This window comes from Typha angustifolia, chromosome 1 (genome assembly GCF_048772165.1).
Source record: "Typha angustifolia cultivar Huaian chromosome 1, ASM4877216v1, whole genome shotgun sequence".
NCBI classification, from domain to species: domain Eukaryota; kingdom Viridiplantae; phylum Streptophyta; class Magnoliopsida; order Poales; family Typhaceae; genus Typha; species Typha angustifolia.
Window position 1 is genome coordinate 7,638,011 of NC_133239.1, and position 22,531 is coordinate 7,660,541.

At 33.5% G+C, this 22,531-nt stretch overlaps 2 protein-coding genes across 4 annotated transcripts in view; both read right to left on the minus strand.

Moving 5' to 3' along the window:
* Positions 1-2,622: 2,622 nt before the first annotated feature.
* Positions 2,623-22,531, minus strand: part of LOC140770962 (fanconi-associated nuclease 1 homolog) — a 60,533-nt gene continuing 40,624 nt past the window's right edge. For all 3 annotated transcript variants that reach the window (XM_073114217.1, XM_073113447.1, XM_073112687.1), the window contains 3 exons: positions 21,479-21,752; positions 4,108-4,338; positions 2,623-3,235 (listed from right to left, as the gene is read on the minus strand). In XM_073114217.1, coding sequence (XP_072970318.1) covers positions 2,786-3,235; positions 4,108-4,338; positions 21,479-21,752 — 955 coding nt within the window. In that variant the 3' untranslated portion in view covers positions 2,623-2,785. The remainder of the gene's footprint in view (positions 3,236-4,107; positions 4,339-21,478; positions 21,753-22,531) is intronic.
* Positions 4,347-21,472, minus strand: LOC140772800 (uncharacterized). The gene is made up of 5 exons (XM_073115361.1): positions 19,181-21,472; positions 16,722-16,782; positions 13,514-16,124; positions 13,283-13,401; positions 4,347-13,194 (listed from the first exon to the last, which is right to left on the minus strand). Exons 3-5 carry the CDS (start codon positions 14,835-14,837, stop codon positions 12,763-12,765), a joined length of 1,875 nt encoding a protein of 624 aa, XP_072971462.1. The 5' UTR covers positions 14,838-16,124; positions 16,722-16,782; positions 19,181-21,472; the 3' UTR covers positions 4,347-12,762.

The following is a 22,531-nucleotide window of genomic DNA, read 5'->3' on the forward strand; positions in this document are numbered from 1 at the left end:
ATGAGTGGACATGTGTTGATTATAATCGTTGAATGAATCTGAGTTTAGTTAAATATGGATGCAACTTGTTAATTAGTTAATTAGGTTTAGTCAAGTCAATTAATTATTTTAGTCAAGTCATTACATGTATTGTGAACCGTTCAACTTGGGCTAATCAAGGTACATTAGCTGATCGAGACCTTATTTAGGTCGGTCTAGGGTTAGTTTCTATAAATATAGAGAGCAACCCTAATTGGATCATGAAGGAATTATTGGCTTGTTGGCGTGAAACATGAAGTGGGCTAGTTAACATTTGCATTTATGACTAAGGGTAAATTCATCATTATAGTAAAAATATAAGTCTTTCCTTCTACGCTCCTCTAAATCATTGGGTATAAAGCGGCATGAGATCATTAAGCGATTGGGCTGAGCCATCTACATTAGCTAGGTTAAGGTAGGTGCAGTCTCTAGTAGATCGTGGGCTTGGGCTTTCTTCTCTCGTTCTTGCGGATCTAATTCAATTGATCTAACTTAGATTATCAGAACAATTAAAGAGAAAGCCTCATTATAAGTAGTGGGCGTCAAAGCCTTAACCTCAGTCTGAATGTTAAGCTTGAGCTCACTTATGAATGTGTTCTTTAGGGTTTAGTTTGACCAGTTACTGACCCGATTATAGATCCATTCGAACTCTTCTCAATAAACTCGAACTATTGTTGATTAAGTTAGCTTAGTCAATATGACCTAAAAATCTTCGTATTGGGTCGGATCGAATTGAGCACAAATCGCATCTTCGAAGTCCTACCAAGACTCAAATGGTCGAGCCCGCTCAGCCAACCTAATTGCCACACCCTCTAAGTGGAATGATGCTAACTGAACCTTATGGTCATATGTGCCATCGTACATAAAAAGTTACTTTGCTAGATAGGTTCAGTCCAGCGGGCTCTAGAAAATTTTGGGAAATCAAGCTTGACGACCTGAGCTATACGTGGGCTCGGCTCATGTCCTACCTGAGCTGTATGTGGGCTCAGCTCATCTAATGGCACGAACCCACCAAGCCATTCCACCTGTCATCCTCAAGCTCATACTCGTGCTCAGGGTTATGCCTATAGGTCCCAAATTGGTTCGCACGAGGTGATTGAGTCAATTCACAAAAATCTGGCCTACCTTGAAAATTGTGTACTTCATCACCTCCATGCACTTGCCCTAGTTGCATCCATATTTAACTTGAGCCATAAAATCAAGTACTAGTCGTATCACTTTGTTGCTATAAGAGCACATTTGAGAGATGAAATGTAGAAAATATTCTTTCTAACAAGTCTTCGTCAATAAATTATCACCACATAATATCAATTGTGAGCTAATTCTAAACAATGTCCAATTATACTCGGTAACAAATTTAAAGCAAACTTTTGAGGGGATTATGGACTTCTAATGCTGTATCTCTCCTTTAAATTCTTCCACAAAATAAATTGATCGTTTACTATTTTACCATAAGGTACTCAGTTTTCAACTCTTCATGAAAATGATGGAGAAGAAAAAGATATTGCTTTTGAGCGATCCTGCAAGGATGCTTCATTTTTTTCTTTGATGGTATTTCCAAGGTTCATAGCGCCAAGATGAATTTCAGCATAGGAACCCAAGATAAATAGTTGATTCCCAAAATGTCAAGCGGAGCAAATTTAAGTTTTGTAAGATTTGAATTTGTCAAAACACTATAAATAATAAAAATGATATTATTTCAGAATGAAATAAAGAAAGGCATAAATAAGTAAAATTCAATATCTTCTTAGCATTTCTAATGACATTAATAAGAGAAAGAATTTGATTTAGTAAATTTGTATATATTTGTATAGTATTTAGTTCACATACCTTGTTGAAGAAGACAAAAGAGTGTTCCACGTACAATTGGAACCTTGTGCTAGTCGATCGAATAGAAAGAAGTAAAACCTTATCCTCAATTAAATAAATCGTCGTGTCAATTTACAACGAATAAAACAGAATGATAGAGTATCATGCAGATAACATGTTGTAAAACTAGAAGCCGCTGTACTTAAGCACAAGGAATTAGAAAAAGAACACAAAAAGTTTTTGAGAACAAGTGACAGAGAATGAGAGAATTGCTTTTCTTTATGTTCTTTTTTCTCACCTCTAGGTCCCCGTACAGGTTTACAAAAGAGTAAACTAAAGAGGATTTTAAGTTACCACTAATAAGACAAAGGTTGCAACCATGGTGTAACCTAAAAGATAAATATTATAAGTTACGAAGATGTAGAGGATTTTCTACGGTGGTCATCCACCTACATTACCCACATTTACAACACTTTCTGCTATTTATCTTGTCCGATGTGCTTTTTTGGACATAAAACATGAGGCTTAATACCTAAATGGTAAAAAAAAAATAGTGTATGAATACTAAAATCATAGAATGCAAGGTGCAAAATGAATAATTCTTTGTAAAGCATATGGCTGGAACTCGGAACTCATGTACCAACTGTAGGAAATCTGCGACTAAATCTGGCCATGCAAATTGTTTAAAGCAGATCGCAGATGTTTAGAATGGCTGATGGAATGCCATTCAATTATTTAATTTTGCTTTCGGGATAACTTCTCCAACCATTTTGCCAAAAGGGACAGTACGAAATGTGCATCTAAGTACTGCTCCAATATTTTGCTTCCGACTGTGCAAAAAGAATCTACATTTTAAGAATGTGAAAACTGAATTGTAGAAGGTTTCTGTCTTACTTTTTGCACTTGCTTTCCGAATTACAAACATAATTGAATTGTAGAATGAATACCGAACTGGAGGCTATTGGGATTTAGGAAATGGGTTCACTACGCAAACTTCAGTGTTAAAACCAGAATCCATGAGGACTAGCATCCATGCTCGCTGTTGCTCTGAAAGCCGATCTCTTGGGCCTTTCACCTCCACAAGCTTGGCTTCACCATTGCTACTCTCGTCGTGGAAACGCCACAACAATAGGTCTGGCATGCCAGTGGACCAACTCCGGTAGTCTAGAGATAGATGACGGCAAAGAGAAGATAAGCAGCGTCCACCAATGCATGAGACGACAGCTCGTAGGTCCGATAGAGGATGTCGCTCCCAGTTGACACCTCGGCAAGTTGTCCCAACATGTAAGTCCCATGAAGTAATAAGGATCTCCTCAGCCATGCCCTCATAGATCCTTTTCAAGTGAGACTCGATAAGACTCTTCCTTGATTCATAGAAGTCATCAGTGTCAAGGTCCAGAGGAGCTATCTGAGAGGATAAAATGACGTAGATTTCAAACGATGATAAGGCAGTGAAGAGCGAAGCTCTTCTTTTTTTCATGATACTTGACTATAGCATCACTGAGCAAACTTACATCTAATCATCTTTTGCATGCAATCCCTAGTCAGAGTTGTTAAAAGCTTGATCCATTATCTAACAACTTAAGTTTTTGGATCACATTAATTAACATCGTAGGAGAGCTACATTTTCTGGAGATTATGGGTTTAAACCTTAATAACTCACTTTTATTCTCAAAATCTTAGTGTTGCGATATGAGGGACTACAGATCCTATTATCTATTACTTATCCACAAACACTATATATTTTTGGTCGATTATCTATCAACTTAAACTTTTGGGTCAATTGGTTATCTAATGAAAATCAATGGCTTTGAATCTGACAGAAATAACAGCATAGTCACACTATTTCTTTTCCTCGTAGTACTCACTATTATCAACATCAAAGAAACAAACAACAAAGTGCATCAACCAAATCAACATGGACAAGGAAAGATACATATCATTTATAGTTATTCAATTGTTACATTCTTGCTTTCATTGCTCACATGCATGACACAAGTAGAGTAAAAGTAAAAAAATTACAAGTGAATCTTGGTACTCTCTGAAGATTAAACACTATAACCTCATCCATTCTCAGCAATCTTAAAATTATATGGAGTAGTCAAACATCTATTGGAAAGGTGGGTCGTAATACATGGACAATTAAAGGAGTGGGCACAAGACATGGATGAATGCTTGGAACAGATTGCAGTATTATGAAATATGATAGGACATCAAAGGCATTAATGCAACAATCTAGAAAGTAGATAGAGACAATTAAGAGGAACTACAAAACACTACCTGAAATTTAGATCGGAAGACATCTGGTACATTGGAGAATATAACATCCCACATCAGAAGGCCAAAGATAGTCATCCAAATGCCACTTTCTGAATGGACTCCTTGCCAACCACCTTCTTCAGCATAATATTGTAGTGCCAGTTGCTCGACTCTACAAATCTCACCATCATAACCATAAAATAAATTCTTCACTCCTACTTCACAATTCAAAGGCCTTCCCCTAACATTAACCTACAGAGTCAATTTGCAATTAAATAGCTGAATAAGATAAAATTAGAAAATATTTAATAAAAGCACCATATGTTTTGTCTTTATTATCATTCACACCCTACCATATGAATATTTATCGTTCAACTCCTGTATTTTATTTTTAATACCTCAAGGCATCATAACATTAGTTTCATTGACGATTAGTTATCACATGAGTTAAATTAACTTCATATGCAAAATGACCTTAATACTATTAAGGCTACGGTGAAAAAATGAAGAGGAACCAAATTTTAAAGTCAAATAAGGAGTATTTTAGGTATTTTAATTCTTTAATTTCAAAGGTAACTTTAATATTCTGTTAGTTTCAGTTAGGTTAACTTTGATAGTCATATAAGTGAGTTAAATCAAGGTTCGAGAAATCGGGATCGCGATCAGGATTGGCCATATCGACCGCTTGGGTCGGACCGGACTTTTTAATTACATAAAATTCTAAATATTATTTAAAAATACATAAAAACTTCCAAAAATTTACCAAAAATAAGAAAATAAAGAAAGAAAAACTATAGTGCAATAAAAATTAAAAAGAAGAAGAGATTAGAAAGAGAGTGAGTGAAAGAAAATCAAACAAAAGAAAAAAAAACCATGGTACAGTGAAGAAAAAGAAAAAAGAAAAAGAGAGAGTGGAGGAAATAAAAAAACTGAGAGAGAAATAAAGAAATATATTAAAAAATTATATACCGAAGTTCATCGGAGTTTGTCGGAGTTAGATCTGGGTAGCTAGAGCTAAATTTCTCCGTAAGAGAAACAATGGTTATATAATAAGGAGAGAAAAAGAGAAATGAGTGAAAAAGAGAAAGAGAGAAAGAGAAAAAGAGAGAGAGTGAGAGGAAAGAGTGAAAGAGAGAGAGAAAGAGAGAGAGAGTGAGAGAGAAAGAGAGAGAGAGTGAGAGGAAAGAGTGAAAGAGAGAAAGCGAGAGAGAGTTCGGACCGGGCTTGGATCAGGATCTGGTTCAGCCAATCCAGCAAACCATGAGTTAAATTAACTGTGGACGCAAAATAACCTTAATATCCATAAGTAAGGTTTTCAATATTAAGGTAAAAATAAAAGAGGAACCAAAATTTAATGTCACATGAGGGGTATTTTAGGTATTTTAAAATACATATGTCAAACGAGTCATTTTTAAAACCAAACTATTTACAAAACAGAAATGGCAATATTTGCATTGAGCAAAAAATATAAGCAAAGTAACAAATAGAGAACTCATACCAAATCGAAATCCCATTGCTCAAAGAATGTTACACAAAACACACTTCATATGAAAACCAATTCTATTCACTCATAAATGCAAAATATATATTTCATTTGTTTAAATATAAAAATAACAAATTCCATTTCTACTCACAAATAAGGTGTAAAACATATTATATTTCAGCTACATATATAAATAGGAAAACCAATCTTAGTCACCCTTAGAATATCAATTTTGTGCTCCTAAAACATTAATTGGATATCTTTGAATCTTCACCTGAAAAATACAAACAATGCAACTTAAGCTCCTATTTATACACTTCCAAATCTCTAGTAACATCATCCAATTTGACTAATAAATTAGGTTTTGTACTCCATAAGCTCCACCGTTTCTAATCATGTTCGATACAATGTTTTCAGTTAGAATCTACTCTCTCCAACTCACAAAAATATATTATTATTAGAAAAACCTTTGGACAACTCAAACCTGAAAATGCACTACATTATCATGGATTAAGAACTCAAAACATCAAGTTAGTCATTCAGTTTAGACAACACCAAATCTGAAATCAAATCATATATAACAAACCCAAAACACCAAATTAATCATTTCCATTAAACAGCATCAAATCCGAAAATACTTATTCTAAGGCAAAGCTTTTTTTAGTCAATCGTAGACTTGCCTTAAAAATTTAACTTCACTTTCTTTAGCCATAAGTTTAGAATAAAATCTGCATTGAATCCTCTAACATAACAGCCCTTGATTCTCCTTAGATTCTTCTTTCTCTATATCTAGTGTTAAATATACCACCAAAGAAAAAGAACAAAATTGCAGAATTAGATAAGAGTACTACTAATTTCTCTCTTCAAATGTTACACTTATAGGTGTTATTCTCGTAACAAGCTATTCAAACAAATTTAATTCTCAGCATTTTGCCTGATAAACCTGGGATACGTTTGATATAGCATTTTTTCCCATTTCATGTTTTCATTACAAAATCACCCAATTTTATTGTTTATGACCAAATTACGCTTGCTTTATTTTTGAGTGGGAGAGGAGAAAGTTTTACTTTTCATTTAATGTCTTTTGTTCTTTTTTTAAAAGGAAACAATATTTTTATTAGAGAAATCAATATCTTTTTAAACCCAAAGAATTAAATATTCTTCTTCTTCTTTCTTTTACTAGCATTCTATCTAAACAAACTTGCTAATATTGTCTTCATAAACCATATAAGAGCTCGTAAGCCTACTAGTCAGTTTCTTTTTATATGATTTAATTTGGCATCCAAATATTTACCTAAAGTTGTTACTGAACAAATATATATTCTTTTGTAACAATAGATTACAATTACGATTACGATATATCTTTAGTATTTTTATCATATCTTTCTCATATGAACTTCGATCAATACTATTTTGGATATCGAAAAATTTATTTAGTCTTTTATGACTTCATCTCTCATGAATATCTTCAAATTCAACTATTTCGGATGCTTAAAATTCATTGGAAGATGACAGCTTAAGAAAATAAAGTAATCAGTTGATAACTAACTAATTTATTATTAAATAACATAATTAACTTTTTGTTCACTATTTCACTGATATCTTTCTTATATGAACTATGAATCGCTATTATTTTATAAGTGCAGGAAAACTTCTTCAATCCTCTATAACATCTCTTATTAGTATTGTCAAATTCAACCATTTTGAGGCATACAAATTTACTAGAAGATGACAACTTAAAAAAGTAATGTAATCTGTTGATAACTAACATAATTTGTTACTAAATAATGGAATTAACTTTTGTTCACTATTGTGCTCATATCTTTTTCATATGAATTCTGATTGATATGATTTTAAATGCGTTGGAAAGATCTTTTAGTCATTTACAACTTCATCTCTTACGAGTATCCTAAAATTCAATCATTTTAGGGGCTAAAAATTCATTGGAAAATAACAATTTCATAAATAACATAATCCGTTGAGAAATAACGTAATCTGTTGCTAAATAACATAATCAACTTTTGTTCACATATGAACTCAGAACGATATTATTTGTATGCATTGAAAAGTTTATTCAATTTTCTAAATTTCATCTCTCATGAGTATCTTCAAATTCGATCATTTTGAGAGCTAAAAGTTCATTGGAATATGACCACTTAAATATAAAACATAATCCGTTGAGAAATAACTAATTGGATAACTGATGTAATCAATCACAAAATAATGGATCAACAGTTATTCATTATTTTGCTCATACTTTTATTATATAAACTCCAATCAATATTATTTTGTAGGCTTTAGAAAGTTTATTCAATCCTCTATGATCTAATCTGCTATGAGTATTTTCAAATTAGACTATTTTAGAAGCTAAAAATTCATTGGAAGATGACAGCTTAGAAAGATATCATAATATGTTGATAACTGACATAATATGTTTAGTAAATAATAGAATCAATTTTCATTTACTATTTTGCTCATATCTTTCTCATATAAACTCTGATCTGTATTATTTGATATGATTTACAAAACTTATTCGGTCCTCTACAAATTCATTTCTCATAAGTATTTTCAAATTTGACCATTTCTTGGGCTAACAATTCATTCGAAGATAATAGCAAATTGAGTTAATTTGACCAAAATTGTAGTGATCGGGTTAATATGAAAAACTTATAACCAAAAAATTAGAGAATAATGGATTCCGTTATTTATTAATGAATTATGTCAACTATCAACGGATTATGTTTTTTAGCAGCGTATTCCATGGAGTTAGAAGATATTAAATAGAAATTAAGTTGTAGTAAATTGAAAAAGATTTTTAATGCATCCAAAATAATATTAATCGGAGTTCATATGAGATAGATATAAAGGAAACACTCACAACTAGTAGATTACGTTATTTAATAGCAGAAAGCGTTATTCATTAATGGATCACATTATTTAGCCATGGACTAAGCCAACTATGACAATCAATGCGAAACATAAAGTTTTAGATAATTGAATATTCTTTATAACACATCCAAAATGATATTAATTGGAGTTCATATGAGAAAGTTATGACTGAAATATTGAAATTTATGGATTCAATTATTTATTAATAGATGTCAACCATCACCTAGTACTGTTATTTTTCAATGAATTATTTTTTTCGGCTACCATATTCTAATGATTTTAACCCACTAAATGGTAATTTAGGAATATTCATGAGATGTGAAATTGTAAAAAACTGAATAAGCATTCCCATGCATATAAAATCATAAATATTAGAATTCAGATAAGAAAAATATAAGCAAAACAGTGAACAAAAATTTATTCTATTATTTAGTAATGAATTATGTCAGTTATCAAAGGATTACTTTATTTCTCAACGAATTACACTATTTTCTAACGTGTCATATTTCAATGAATTTTTAGCGCCCCAAAATGATTGAATCTGACGATATTGTAAGATATGAAGTCGTAGATAATTAACTAAGTTTCCCTATGTATATAAAACCATACTAATAGTTGTTCATATGAGAAAAATATGAGCAAAATAGTGAACAAAAATTGATTTTGTTATTTACTAACAAATTACGTCAATTATCAATGAATTACATTATTTCTCAATGGATTATGTTATTTTTTTGAAGTTTCATTATACAATGAACTTTTAATCCCCAAACTGGTCGAATTTGAAGATACTTATAAGATATCAAGTTCTAGAGGACTAAATAAGTTTTCCATCAAATAGAAAATAATACCAATCAAGTTCATATGAGAAAAATATGAGCAAAATAGTGAATAAAAATTTATTCCATTATTTAGGAACAAATTACTTCAATTATCAACAAATTACGTTATTTCTCAATGAATTACGTCATTTTTTTAACTTGTTATTTTTCAAAAACTTTAGCCCTTAAAATGTGAATTTGAAGCTCTTGTGAAAGATGAAATTATAGAAGACTCAATAAGCTTTCCAATACATATAAAATAATATCGATCAAAATTCACATAATAAAAATATAAGCAAAATATTGAACTAAAGTTGATTTATTTGTTTAGTAACAGATTATGTCATTTATCAACAAATTATGTTATTTCTCAACGAATTACATTATTTTTCCAAGTTGTCATCTTCTAATAAATCTTTAGCCTCTAAAATGGTGTTTAAAGATACTCGTGAGAGATAAAGTTGTAGAGGACTAAATAAACTTACCGATGCATATAAAATAATATCGATCACAAGTCATATTTTAAAATATGAGTAAAATAGTTAACAAAAGTCAATTCAATTATTTAGTAACAGATTAAGTCATTTATCAACGGATTACATTATTTATTAAGTTGTCATCTTTCAATGAATTTTAAGCCCATAAATGATCAAATTTAAAGGTACTCGTGAGAGATAAGATTGTAAAGGACTGAATAAGTTTTCGTAAAATCATACCGACCAAAGTTCATATGAGAAATACATGAGCAAATTAAAAAATATTAATAAAAGATGAAGTTTCACGTCTCAAAATGGTCAAATTTGAAAATACTAATAAAAACTGAAGTTGTAAAGGACTGAATAGTCTTTCTACCGCATATAAAATAATATTGATCAAAGTTTATATAAGAAAGATACGAACAAAATATTGGAAAAAAGTTTATTTTGTTATTTAATAATGAATTGCATTAGTTATCAATAGATTATGTTATTTTCTTAAGTTGTCATCTTCCAATAATTTTAAGCCCCAAAACGATCGAATTCGAAGATACTCATGAGAGATAAAATTATAGAAAATTAAACAACCTCTCCAACGTATCCAAAATAGTATTGACCAAAGTTAATATGAGAAAGATAAGATGAAAACATTAAACATATATTATAATCGTAATCTATTGTTATAAAAAAAACATATATCTATTCAATATTAACTTTAAGTAAATATTTGAGTACCAAATTAGGTGATAAAAGAAGTTGATTAGTAGGCTTGTGAGCTGGTATTTGGTTTACGAACCAAATAATGACAAGTTTGTTTAGATAAAATACTAATAAGAAAAAGAAGAAGAAGAAAAATATGTAATGTAATTCCTTGGTTTAAAAAAGTACTAATTCCTTTAAAAAAAAACTATTGATATTTTTTTGGCAAAGGACAAACTGGCATTAAATGAGAAGCAGAATCTCTCTCCCACTCAAAAATAAAGCAAGTGTACTTTGGTCAAAAATAGTGAAATTGTGGGATTTTGCAATGGAAACATGAAACCAGTAATTTGAGAAATTTTAGAATTTTTTGCCAATTTCTCCATTTCTAATTATGCAAAAATTTAAGGTAATATTATAAAATTTGAGTTCAAATCAACTTATATGAAGTAAATCTAATATTTTCTTATACCAATTGTCATCCAATTTCAGTGAATTTGACATATTAATTTCGGATCTTTAAAATTTAGGAAATCTAATTATGCAGAAATTTTAGGTAAAATTAGAAAATTTGAGTTCAAATCAACTCATATAAAATAAATCTAACATGTTCTTATACTATTTGTTATCCAATTTCAATGAATTTGACATATTAATTTTGAATTTTTAAAATTTGGGGCAAAATTTCGGGAAAATCTAATTATTCTGAAATTTTGACTAGATTTATAAAATTTTGGTTCAAATAAACTGATATAGAGTTAATCTAACATGTTCCTATACTAATTTTGATCAAATTTTAATTAATTTGATATAATAACATATTTGAGGGAAATCTTCCTTTTGATTTTGATATTTGAAAGAATATTTCTCATAGTTCTAACTCCAAAATACTCGATTTATGTGGAAAAACCCTTAAAAATAATAAATCTAGCAAAATTGAGCTAGATTTAGTATTTGTACATCTAAATTAGTTTTTAAAATATAAATAGAAAGTAAAAACTTAAGAGAGTAAAAGAAAATATTACTTAATCGAACTCACAAACACACAAGCTATGCAAAAATTGTTGGAGAAAATCACCACGGGAGCTCTAACACCATGCTTGTCAATGTCAAATATGATCGCCAAAGTAAAAGTTATCAAGAAAATAGAAATAGAGAAATATAAAGAATAAAGAGGGCAACGATTGGAGGAGTTGAAAGAGAGAACTATTAATTGTGTTTAACACTTCATAAGGGCCTTAGAAATATTTAAAAGAGTTGATGGATAGAAATAAGATTAGATGATAAAGCATGATAATTACATGATTTGATTAGAAATTAGAGAATTAAAAACAAAAATTAGGCATAAGTTGTCATTCCAAAAATGACAAAAGTAAAATGATAATGATTAGTAAAAAAAAAAAGTTAAAAAAAATAGGCTTCATATGTTATATTATTTTTTTTAAGAAAATGACTAAAGTTGATTTAATAATAATTGATGGAAATAAAAAAAAATTTAGAAAAAAGCTCAACACGACACAATGACCGACACCCCTCAACACAGTATGCGTGCCAGTCGACACAGCCATCCATGATCTCGAGTTTATCTAACAAAACCCTTTAGTTCTCCAACTTACCACAAAGAATAGAAAACATATGAAAATATATATCTACTACTTAGGATCCAACTTTTATCAATCAAAATCCTACAAAAGAGCTCTTCTCCTCTTCTTTCTCTTCTTTCTCTTTGCTCTTTTCTTCTCTCTATTCTATGGAGAAAACCCTAAAAATGGTTGCTATAGCTATACTTATCCTCCCCTAACATATCACATGAGGTGTCAAGTGACACCTAGTTTTAATAAAATGTTTTGAAAGGCGGCCGCGGATGGCGGGCGGTCACCCCACCGCCTAGCGCCTAGGCGGAAGGCGGGCGACAAGGAGGGTGACAAGGCGGTCTAGCATTTTTAATATAAAAAAATTATAAATAAATAAATAAACATATATAATATACATAATCACAAATTCACAACCATAATAACATAAATACATAAATAGTAACAAGTTCTAAAATAAAATACTAAATAACATAATCATAATTCACAATCATAATAACATAATCACAATTCACAACCACAATAACATTACCACAATTCACAACTATAATAACATAAATACATAATCAAAGATTCAAAATTATCACAACCATAAGTTCCTCGCAACAAGTTCACAATCATAACAAAATAATATGATAAAACAAATAACATATAATCAAAAATTCAAAATTATCAAGTTCATAACAAGTTCACAATTATAACATAAAGGACATATTCTAATCTTCTTCACAATCTATGGGAGAAACTTCATCTACCAAAAGATTATCATCGGAATCATCATCAAATTCTAGCTCAACATCATCCTCATCATCTGTTTCTTCATCCGACTCAATTAATTGCTCATCTAGAGAAGTGGAAGAAGTGCTACTAGTAGTAGTTTGAGTAGATCTAGTGCTCCTCCTTGATCTTAAATATTCTTCAACTCCTGATGCTTTCGTCACCATCTCCCAAGTTAACCCTTCACCTGGAAAGACCTCTTGCTCTACATGATCATTATCCAACCATTCTCTTGCATTATTTCTTTCTTTTGAAACGACTGGATCATTCTCTTTCGCTATCTTTCGATCCTTCATTCTTGCATTAAATTGTACATAAACAAGATCATTTAGCCTCTTCACTTCCAATCTATTTCTCTTCTTTGAATGAATCTGAAATCATCAAATCAAAGACTAAATCAATTTGATAATAAAATTCATCAAATTAGCTTAGTCAATACAATGATTAATGATATATTACCCATTCAAAGGAGCTCCAATTTCTTTCACATCCTGAGGAGCTATATGTTAAATTAAGAATCTTAACCGCCATACATTTCAAGTAGGGGGCAGCGGCTCCATATACACTCCACCAATGAGCTATAACCATAAAAATTAAAAAGTAACTTAGTAACATACAAAGAATAAAACTGTAAAAGACATGTTTTACATAATTACACTTTTACAACATATGCTAATTAATAATTATTACTTGGGTTGAATTCATCATTGTTAACTTCTCTTGTTAATCTTGCTAGCGGTCTCCCAAATATCCCAATGGCATCCTTATATGCTTTCATCTCCACATTTGAAATGTAAACTTGAATGGCTTGATCTGGATAAAAGCTCTCAATACAACTAAGAACACCATCCATTACATTAAAGTCAGTCTCCATCTCATCCAAATCTCTATAAAAATAGTATGGATTTAAGTAATATGCAGCAGCGTAGAGATGTGTATCAAGCTTTCCATTTGTGTAGTGATCAATTGCATCTAGAAAAGGCTTAGAAGATCTCTCATTATTATTGAAAATATTCTTTATTTCTTTCTTGACATCTTTCAATCCACCATATATGAATCCCATTGGTGGCTTTCTTTCACCATCAACAACTCGTAGCAACTTCACCAAAGGAGTGAATACTTTAACTGCTAATGACACTTGCCTCCAAAATTGGTTATTGAGGATAGTAGAATAAACTCTCTTTCCTTTCGCAGTTTTTGACCATTTGCAACTTAAAAATTCATCGGAAGTAAACATAAGCCTTAATTTTTCTTTCTTCTCCAAAAGACTCTGTAATGTGAGAAATGAAGTGGCAAATCTTGTAACCCCGGGTCTCACGATCTCACTTTTTTGTGTAAACTGACGCATCAAACTCAATGTTTTGTGATGTCCATAAATGAACACAGTGATTTCCCTTCCACGTTCAATTGAACCCCTAATCCTTCCTTCCTTTGATATCATCTCTAACATCAAATCTATACAGTGGGCAGCACAAGATGTCCAATATATACGAGGATAATTTTGCTTTAGCAACCGTACAGCTGCTAAATTAGCAGCAGCATTATCAGTCACAACTTGAAGTACATTTTCCTCTCCCACTTCCTTGATACCCTCAACAACAATATTGTGAATGTATTCACCTGTATGTGAATCTTTAGAGCAATCAACTGAACGTAGAAAACTAACCCCCAGCTCACAATTGACACATAAATTCATAATGCTTCTTCCTTTTCGATCTATCCAAGCGTCAGTTAAAATGGAGCAGCCATTTTTCTTCCATGCAGCTCTATGGTTCTCCAAATTATCATTTGTTTTAGCCACTTGCTTCTTCAAAAGTGGCTCACGTAACTCATGCATAATTGCCGGCTTGAACCCCGGACCATACTGACCAACTGCTTCCATCAAAACAAGAAATGATTTATCAGTTACAGCATTAAAGGGAATGCCACACTTATAAACCCAATGAGCTAAGTACATTAGCACTCTATCTCTTTGTTCTTTTGCAAAAGTATCTTTTACACTTGTCTGTACCATCTTCCCCCGCTCTCTAATTGAAACTTCTGGATCAATAGATGTGAGTGCTCAGCTTCTTCCTGGGTCAAAGTATAAACTCTTCCTTTATTCTCTGGCCTCGCTCCTGGATTTCCGCTACTTGCTGGAGGCCTATTGTTCGTTGTACCAGACTGGGACGGGCGATGCTGTTGATCCTGCTAAGAAGTCGGATGCCATCCCCCACGTGGTGCTCTGCAATCTCTCGCTAAGTGGCCCGGTCTCCCACAGTTGTAGCAGCTTCGTGGTACTCCATTGCACCCAACACTAGACAAATGTGAGCGTCCACACCTCGTACAATTTTTAGGCTGACTCTGTTTGGGACCTCCCCCAGAAGGGTTTGGTCCATTCCCGACCCTCAAGGGCTGTCCAAACGACTGACCACCTCCTCTGTTTTGCTCCTGGAACCTCCTCGGCTTCTTCTGTGGATGCTGCTGTTCTCGTTCTTGGCGAAGCTCCCCAATGTTTCTTTCGGCAAGGAGTGCCTTAGACACCATTTCTAGAAGTGTCTGACACTGAAATAATGATATCCTATCTCTGATGGCTGGCCGCAACTTACCCTCGAAGAAGCTAACTTTCTCTTCCTCGCTCGCTGCTATATGTGGAACAAATCGCAACAGCTCGGTGAACCTCGCCTCAAAGTCCACTACAGACATGCCTCCCTATCTCAGCTCAAAGAACTCATCATACTTCTTCTTCTTTAAGGCCCGAGGGTAGTACTTTTCGAAGAAAATCTTCTTAAAATTTCCCCAAGTCAGCTTCTTCTCTCGTCCAATGTACTGGCGCTCAATCATCTGCCACCAATGCTCTGCCCGATCCTCAAACATATAGGTCGTCAAAGCAACCTTTTGATTCTCTGAACAATCCAATACTCGCAATATCTTCTCGATTTGCAGCAGCCATGCCTCTGCTTCAATCGGATCAGTGGTCCCTCTAAAGGCAGGCGGAGATGCCTTTAAAAATTTTTCAAACACTGTACCCCTATCTAGACTAAGGGGCCTTGACTCTGATGGAACCGGAGTCTGCGATGACTGTCCTCCAACGGCCTGAAGAAGGGTCTGTAGCATCGATACCACAGTATGCGTAGCAAGAACTGGAGCAGGAGTGGGGATCTGGGCAGGGGTAGGAGCAGTCTCCAATCCCAAACCAGGAATAGCAGTAGGTGCAAGAGCTGGCGCTTGAGTAGGAGTCGGCTCTTGCTCCCTACTCCGGTCAGGAGATAAACTCTGGGCCGCAGCTCCCTGTCAACGACGTCGCGTATACATATTGTCCCTTCAAGATTTATAATGAGATAAGAATAATTTTACTGAATATAATAAAAATTTCATAACGAACCTGAGCTGATGCCACCGGACCTCCACACAACTCTAAGGGTGATTTAGGATAACAAAATTTTTAGGCTCTGATACCAACATTGTCACGACCCAAAATAGGAATCATGACCGGCCATGTATCTCAATATGCTTGAGATGCACGAAGCCTTAATAATACTCTCTACGTATACGATGACAAGATAAATAAATAAAATGAGAATGTGCTTTATTAAAATTTTATTACTAAATGCAATTAAAATAAAATAAACAATGTTAATGTTTTTAAGTCTCTAAACTAAAATAAAATAAAATAAAAATCTTCTAATCTAAAGCACAAAATCTAAAAAAGAGCGGAAAGGTAAATAGGTGAATCCTAAGTGGAGATGGAATCCGGGTACATCACGCTCAGTCGCCCCGCCGACTATTACCTGAAATAAATAAACAAATACAAAAACAATAGAACTCGTGAAATAAATAGATTTGCACACAGAAAATTTACATGTTCTGACAAAAATACGAAATACAATAAAATAAACATGTGAGTGAACCCACTCACCTGAGTCTAGGCAAGACAACCGAAACCTCAAATCTCTAGCTCACGTACTAGAATTCACCACCTTAAATAATAAATAATATTCAAATTTTTAATTTAAATAATAACAATGTTTTTAAAATTTAAAAACCAAAAATAACTAAAATGGGTTTAAAATTACCCATTGGATTGGGCTGGGCTACTGCTGGCCCAGCCCATTCCAAAAAAAGAATTTGATTAATCGGGTTGGGCCGAGGTCCAGCCCAAAACTAAGTGAACTGGGCTACGGGCTAACCCGTAGCCCACCAACTCAAGTGGTTCGGTTCGGGTTTGTGGATCCGAAATCCAAACCCGAACCGAACCCGACTTAAAAGGGAAAAGGGGGTTGGCTCGAGTTTCACCCGAGCCCAACCAACCCTTTTCTTCCCCCTCGCGACCGACGCGAGAAGACGACTAAGGGAGAGGGTGACCGTCGGTGACCCCCTACAGGCTTCAACCTCTCCTCTCCCTCTCACCCTTCCTATGTCGTCCTCACGAGATGGAGGAGGACCCACCACCGACGACCGACGCCGGGGCCGACGTCGACCGAAGCCACGAGGGCTCTTCCAGAAGACATCCAAGACACGAGGGTAACGACTTAGCGATCTCGAGCACGACTAGCAGCAGCCCGAAGCTGCCGGCCGGCGAGAGTTGCCGGCGAAGCCGAAATCCCCAAATTTAGGTATTTTCACTAAACCCTATTTTTCTTTAATTAACTTTGAGGGGTGAGAGAAGGCTTACGAAGGAGTCACGTGGTGGTCTCCGCTGGCTCCGACGACGCTCCGGCAGGCCGATTCCACGACGTGACTCCGTCGGTGAAGGAGGAAGAAAAGAGAGAGGAGAGGGCTGAGATTATTAAGCATTAAGCAGAGAGAGAGAGATTAAGGTTTAATTTATAGGTTAGATGAGGATCAAACCTAATCCGATTCGGATTAGATGAAATCCCTTTTCTTTTTCTTTTTTTTTTCCACTGCGTACCGGAGAGGGAGAGGGGAGGGGCTGCACGTGCTCTGAGGGGCTGCACGTGCAGAGCACGTGCACCCTCCTCTCTCAACCCCTAATATTATTTTTTATTTTTTATTTTTTTTTTATTTTTTTTTTCTGGTTTTGACACTTTTACTTCCAACTTCTAAAATTTCTGGATCTTCCTTTTCTCCAAATATATTTACTTCTGCTCTCAATTCTGTTTCCTCTTTTGATTTATCCTCCTTTCTCCTTTTGTTGCCCTCTATATGCTCTTTAATAACTTTTTTTGCCTCATCTGTAGCTTTTGGACAAGACGCAACATCACCTCTAACGTGAGCAATATGCTTCTTGAATCTACTAATTCCTCCCTTAGTAACCTTCCCACAAAATCTACATTTCACCGTATTGGCATCAACTTTATTTGGAAGGTATCCATATTGCCACCCTAGATCATTGGAGCCAACAGGCACAAAAAATTCAGATGAAGTTGACCCAACCACAGACGGTGTTTGAGAGGAATTAGTGGTCATATTTGGCTATCTGTATTCTGTAATGAAATTGGGCAAAAAACAAATATGATTGATAATTCATAATTCACATTTCAGATTTAAAAATAGTAATTAATTACTGTTTTACCTTCTCCAGTAAAACAGATAGTAAGATATTTAGTTATTACTAATTATTGATTACTAATTTACTCTCTAGTTAATACTTAATAAGTAATAACTTAATCCAGTAATTCACTAATTCAAAAGAAATGTTTGAGACAGATTAACACTAAAAATTAACTCACTGTTAAATCTTAAATTCTTAATCTCTAATCTTAATTTCTGAATTAATTAGAGGAATTAAGAAATAAGAAACAGAGAAAACATATTATCAGACAATTACTGAATTAATTTCCGAATCAAATAATTAACAATCTTAATTAACAGAATTAAAGAAAAAATAGAAGAAATGAGGAACTAAGTAATAAGAAATAGAGAAAAACTGAAAAATCAAAAACATATTATCACTTATCAGATAGTTACTAAATTAATTTATGAATTAAGTAATTAAGTAATTAACAATCATTAACAGATTACTAATTAACATTTCAAGTATTCAACAGATTAGCAGAATAGCAGAAAACTACTTCAATTAATTTCTAAATTAACTAGAGGAATTAAGTAATAAGAAACACTAGATGAGAGAAAAACTAAAAAACATATTATCAGATAATTACTAAATTAATTTCTGAATTAAGTAATTAACCATCATTAACTAATTATTAATTAACGAACATATTATCATTATTATCAGATAATCACTAAGTAACTAACAGTGTTAAGATTTAACTACTTTAGACAGAATTGAAAATTAAAAAAAAAAATTAACTACTTCGGTGTGAGAGACAGTGAAAATGTGAGAGTGAGAGAGAGAGGAGAGAGTGAGAGAGAGATTGTGAGAGAGAGAGAGTGAGAGAGAGGGGCCCATACCTCTGCAGCGAGAGCCGGCGCAGTGAGAGCGGGCGCAGCGAGAGCCGGCGCAGTGAGAGAGAGGGCGCAGCGAGAGAGAAAGAGCACAGCGAGAGAGAGAGGGCGCACTGAGAGAGAGGGCGTAGTGAGAGAGAGAGGGCACAGCGAGAGAGAGATGGCGCAGCGAGAGAGAGATTAGGGATTTAGGGATTTTAGTGAGAGAGAGGGCGCAGCGAGAGAGAGAAGAAATATTAATGGTTAATGGTTTGATTAGTTTTTTTTAGTGGATATTGGATAATCCGATCCACTACCGCTAAACCCGATAAGGCGGTTTTGGCGGGCCGAAGCGCCAGCCCGCCTTATCGGCCCGCGTGGCCTGCTAGCGCTTTTTAGCGCTCAGGCGGCCCGCCAATGCGGCAGACCGCCTTCTACCAACGCCAGGATGAGTGGCGGGGCGGCTGGTGCGCCGCCCCGCCATGGCGGCCGCCTTTTCCGCTTTTCAATACATTGAGTTTTATAAGTATTTAAGAATATTAAGTTTACTAAATTAGACTAAACCTAAAACAATAAAGTTCTAAATTAATAAGACAATAATTTAGATAATTATTCTTAACCATGGAACATAAAATCAATTAGCTCACTAATCTAATCATTAGTGCTAATCTCATCAATAACTCAAAAATCTAGTTTTGCATAACATAATCTCCTTGAAAAAATATTATTATTTCTTTGATTCTTGTCATGCTTAACTAGTTCATTTAGGTCTAATATTTTGATTTAATATTGTGATTTCAAAAACAGAAGAATGTACTCTCTTCATTTAGTAACAAACGTAACACCAAGTGAATGAGTAAATGAAAGTATATGGAAGATTACAATTTCCATGGATTATTTCCAACATTAGCTAGCTCTATCTAGGTATAATACTAAGATTACAACAAATAGAAATATGCACTCTTCATTATAGTCTTAATTACATGAATGATAAAAATACTAATTCATATATGTCAGTAGAGATAAAGCTAGGATTTATCAAATTTTAAGGGTCTCCATATTCTACCACTGTTAAAATAAGTTTCGCCTTTGAAACTAAGTGAATATTATTAGATATCATGTCAATATTTAATTTTGGTTCAGGGATATCGCAATTATACTATCATTAAAATTAGTTTTGTACTTGAAACTGAGAAATATCATTAAAGTTCTCACAATCTACCATTACTAAAATATAACAACATTCAAGGTAAGTCTTACAAAAATCAATAGTCTACCTTTAAATCTAACAGCATATCAAATAATATAACTTCTAGAGCTTACTAATCAAATACTATAGCAAGCATCACCATATTAAAATCCAGGGTAGATTGCTCACTATTGTATAATAATGCGCATCATTTTTATCTAATCTGCATGAATCCAAATCCACAAGTAGAACAACACAACAAAATATTTGTTTGTGAACAAAGCTCCAATATCTCAAACTAATTTTTATAGATCATATATATAGATATCAATTTCCTTCCGTTAGTAACCAAATTAAATTTCCTTTCGTTAAACAAGATATCAATTTTTATTTGCTCCTCAAAAATTGTACACCCAAGAATTTAAGGTCACAATCTTCAATTGACAACCATACATAATAATCATATTTCTCCAAAGTGAACTATAAAACACATGTTCACAATTACTAGGATATTTTCTTGTTCGTGCTCCATTACGGTTCCACAATTTTGTTGCACCACTCTGACCTCAAGGAAAATGTAAAATGATATTACTTCATAGTTCATATTCACCTCATGTTCATAGAAAAGATAAAATCACACATGCTAACGTAATCGTTTTATTTATCCTCAACTATGACATCAAATCTTTCATAACATCCTCTTGATGGCAAACAAATCAATCAAGAACCAAAAGCTCTAGTTACACCAAAACAGGTGATAATAAAATTTTTCCAAATAATTAAACTTGATCAGTCTCTCATGTGACCTTATTAGGACTCTCTTTCTCTGTAGTATGTACAACCTTCCCATTTTAACGAAATCTAAACAAGAGCAAAACCAAATGTTTTGATACCCTTTTGTCATTAGAGATAAAGATAGGATTTACCACATATTAAGGGTCTCCACATTCTACCACCGTTAAAATAAGATTCATCCTCGAAACTCGGTAAATATTATTAGAGATCATGTTAATATATATTTTGGTTAAGGGATATCACAAAATTTGCCCAGAACATTTCTCCTATTCTTTCTAGCTTATCTCAGTTATATGCTGGGCAAATTCTTGTCCAGATTCTGATGAAAAGAAAATACATACCTCTTTAATCTTTTTGTTAACCGAATCAGCATAACTAGGCGTTCTCCAACGGCGTGGTGGTTTGCTTAAACGCAGTGCTCGCTTTTGTACTGCTATTTTAGAACCAGCTCGAACCCAGGGATCGAGTACTCCTTTCTCAGCTACTGAAAGACTCTCGTTGAAATGACCCATATGCTCCAAATCAACAGAAAGCCTCAGGGTCCAATATCCTCTCCTATTGTCTGAAGTAATTCTAGAAAGTAGACTCTTCAGAAGCCTTATTGCATCCTCGTACCTGGAAAACTCAGCAACAGAAAAGATATTGAATCAGAAACTTGGAGTATAACCACCACGCTACCATTCTTCTTTTAATCTGAATCATCGGGAAAAATGAACCTGATGGTCCAAGTAATTGTAGAGAATTTGTTTTTGTGTAATTAAATACATCTTTTTTATAATGAAAGTAAATACTGAGAAAGTTTACTGCCAAACTAAACACGATTCAAATTCCATGACATATCACATGCAATAAAAATTTAGCAACAGCTTTCAAGACATGCCTAACTAATAGTAAAGATTCGAAAGTACTTACATATTCATATACATAGATATATAGAATTGTGATTTTAATTGGCTCAATGAACATTACAGCACCTTGGAGCTAGATGGTCTACTCTTTCAGCATGCATTATATTGTAAAAGCCTCAAATAGTTGTTCCTCAGTTAAATGAGCTAAAGTTTCGTGGCCAATATCTAACAGTTAATCTGGCCTATAATGATTAATCTGCTCTGCACTAATCAGTGGCAAAAGGGAGGGTAATGAGATAACAAAAGTTTACAACCATCAATTAAATTCTCTTTCCTTATTTCTCATATATATATATATATATATATATATATATATATATCTTAAAAAATAGATCCTCTTTTCCACTAAAGGGGTATTATAAAACGGTCTTATGGCAATGTTCACATTTCAGCAACAGAAAACTGAGTACATATAATTCTCTCTTCTGTAAAGAGGTATCATACAGCATCTTATAGACACCACATAATTTTCTGATCCTGCTCAGC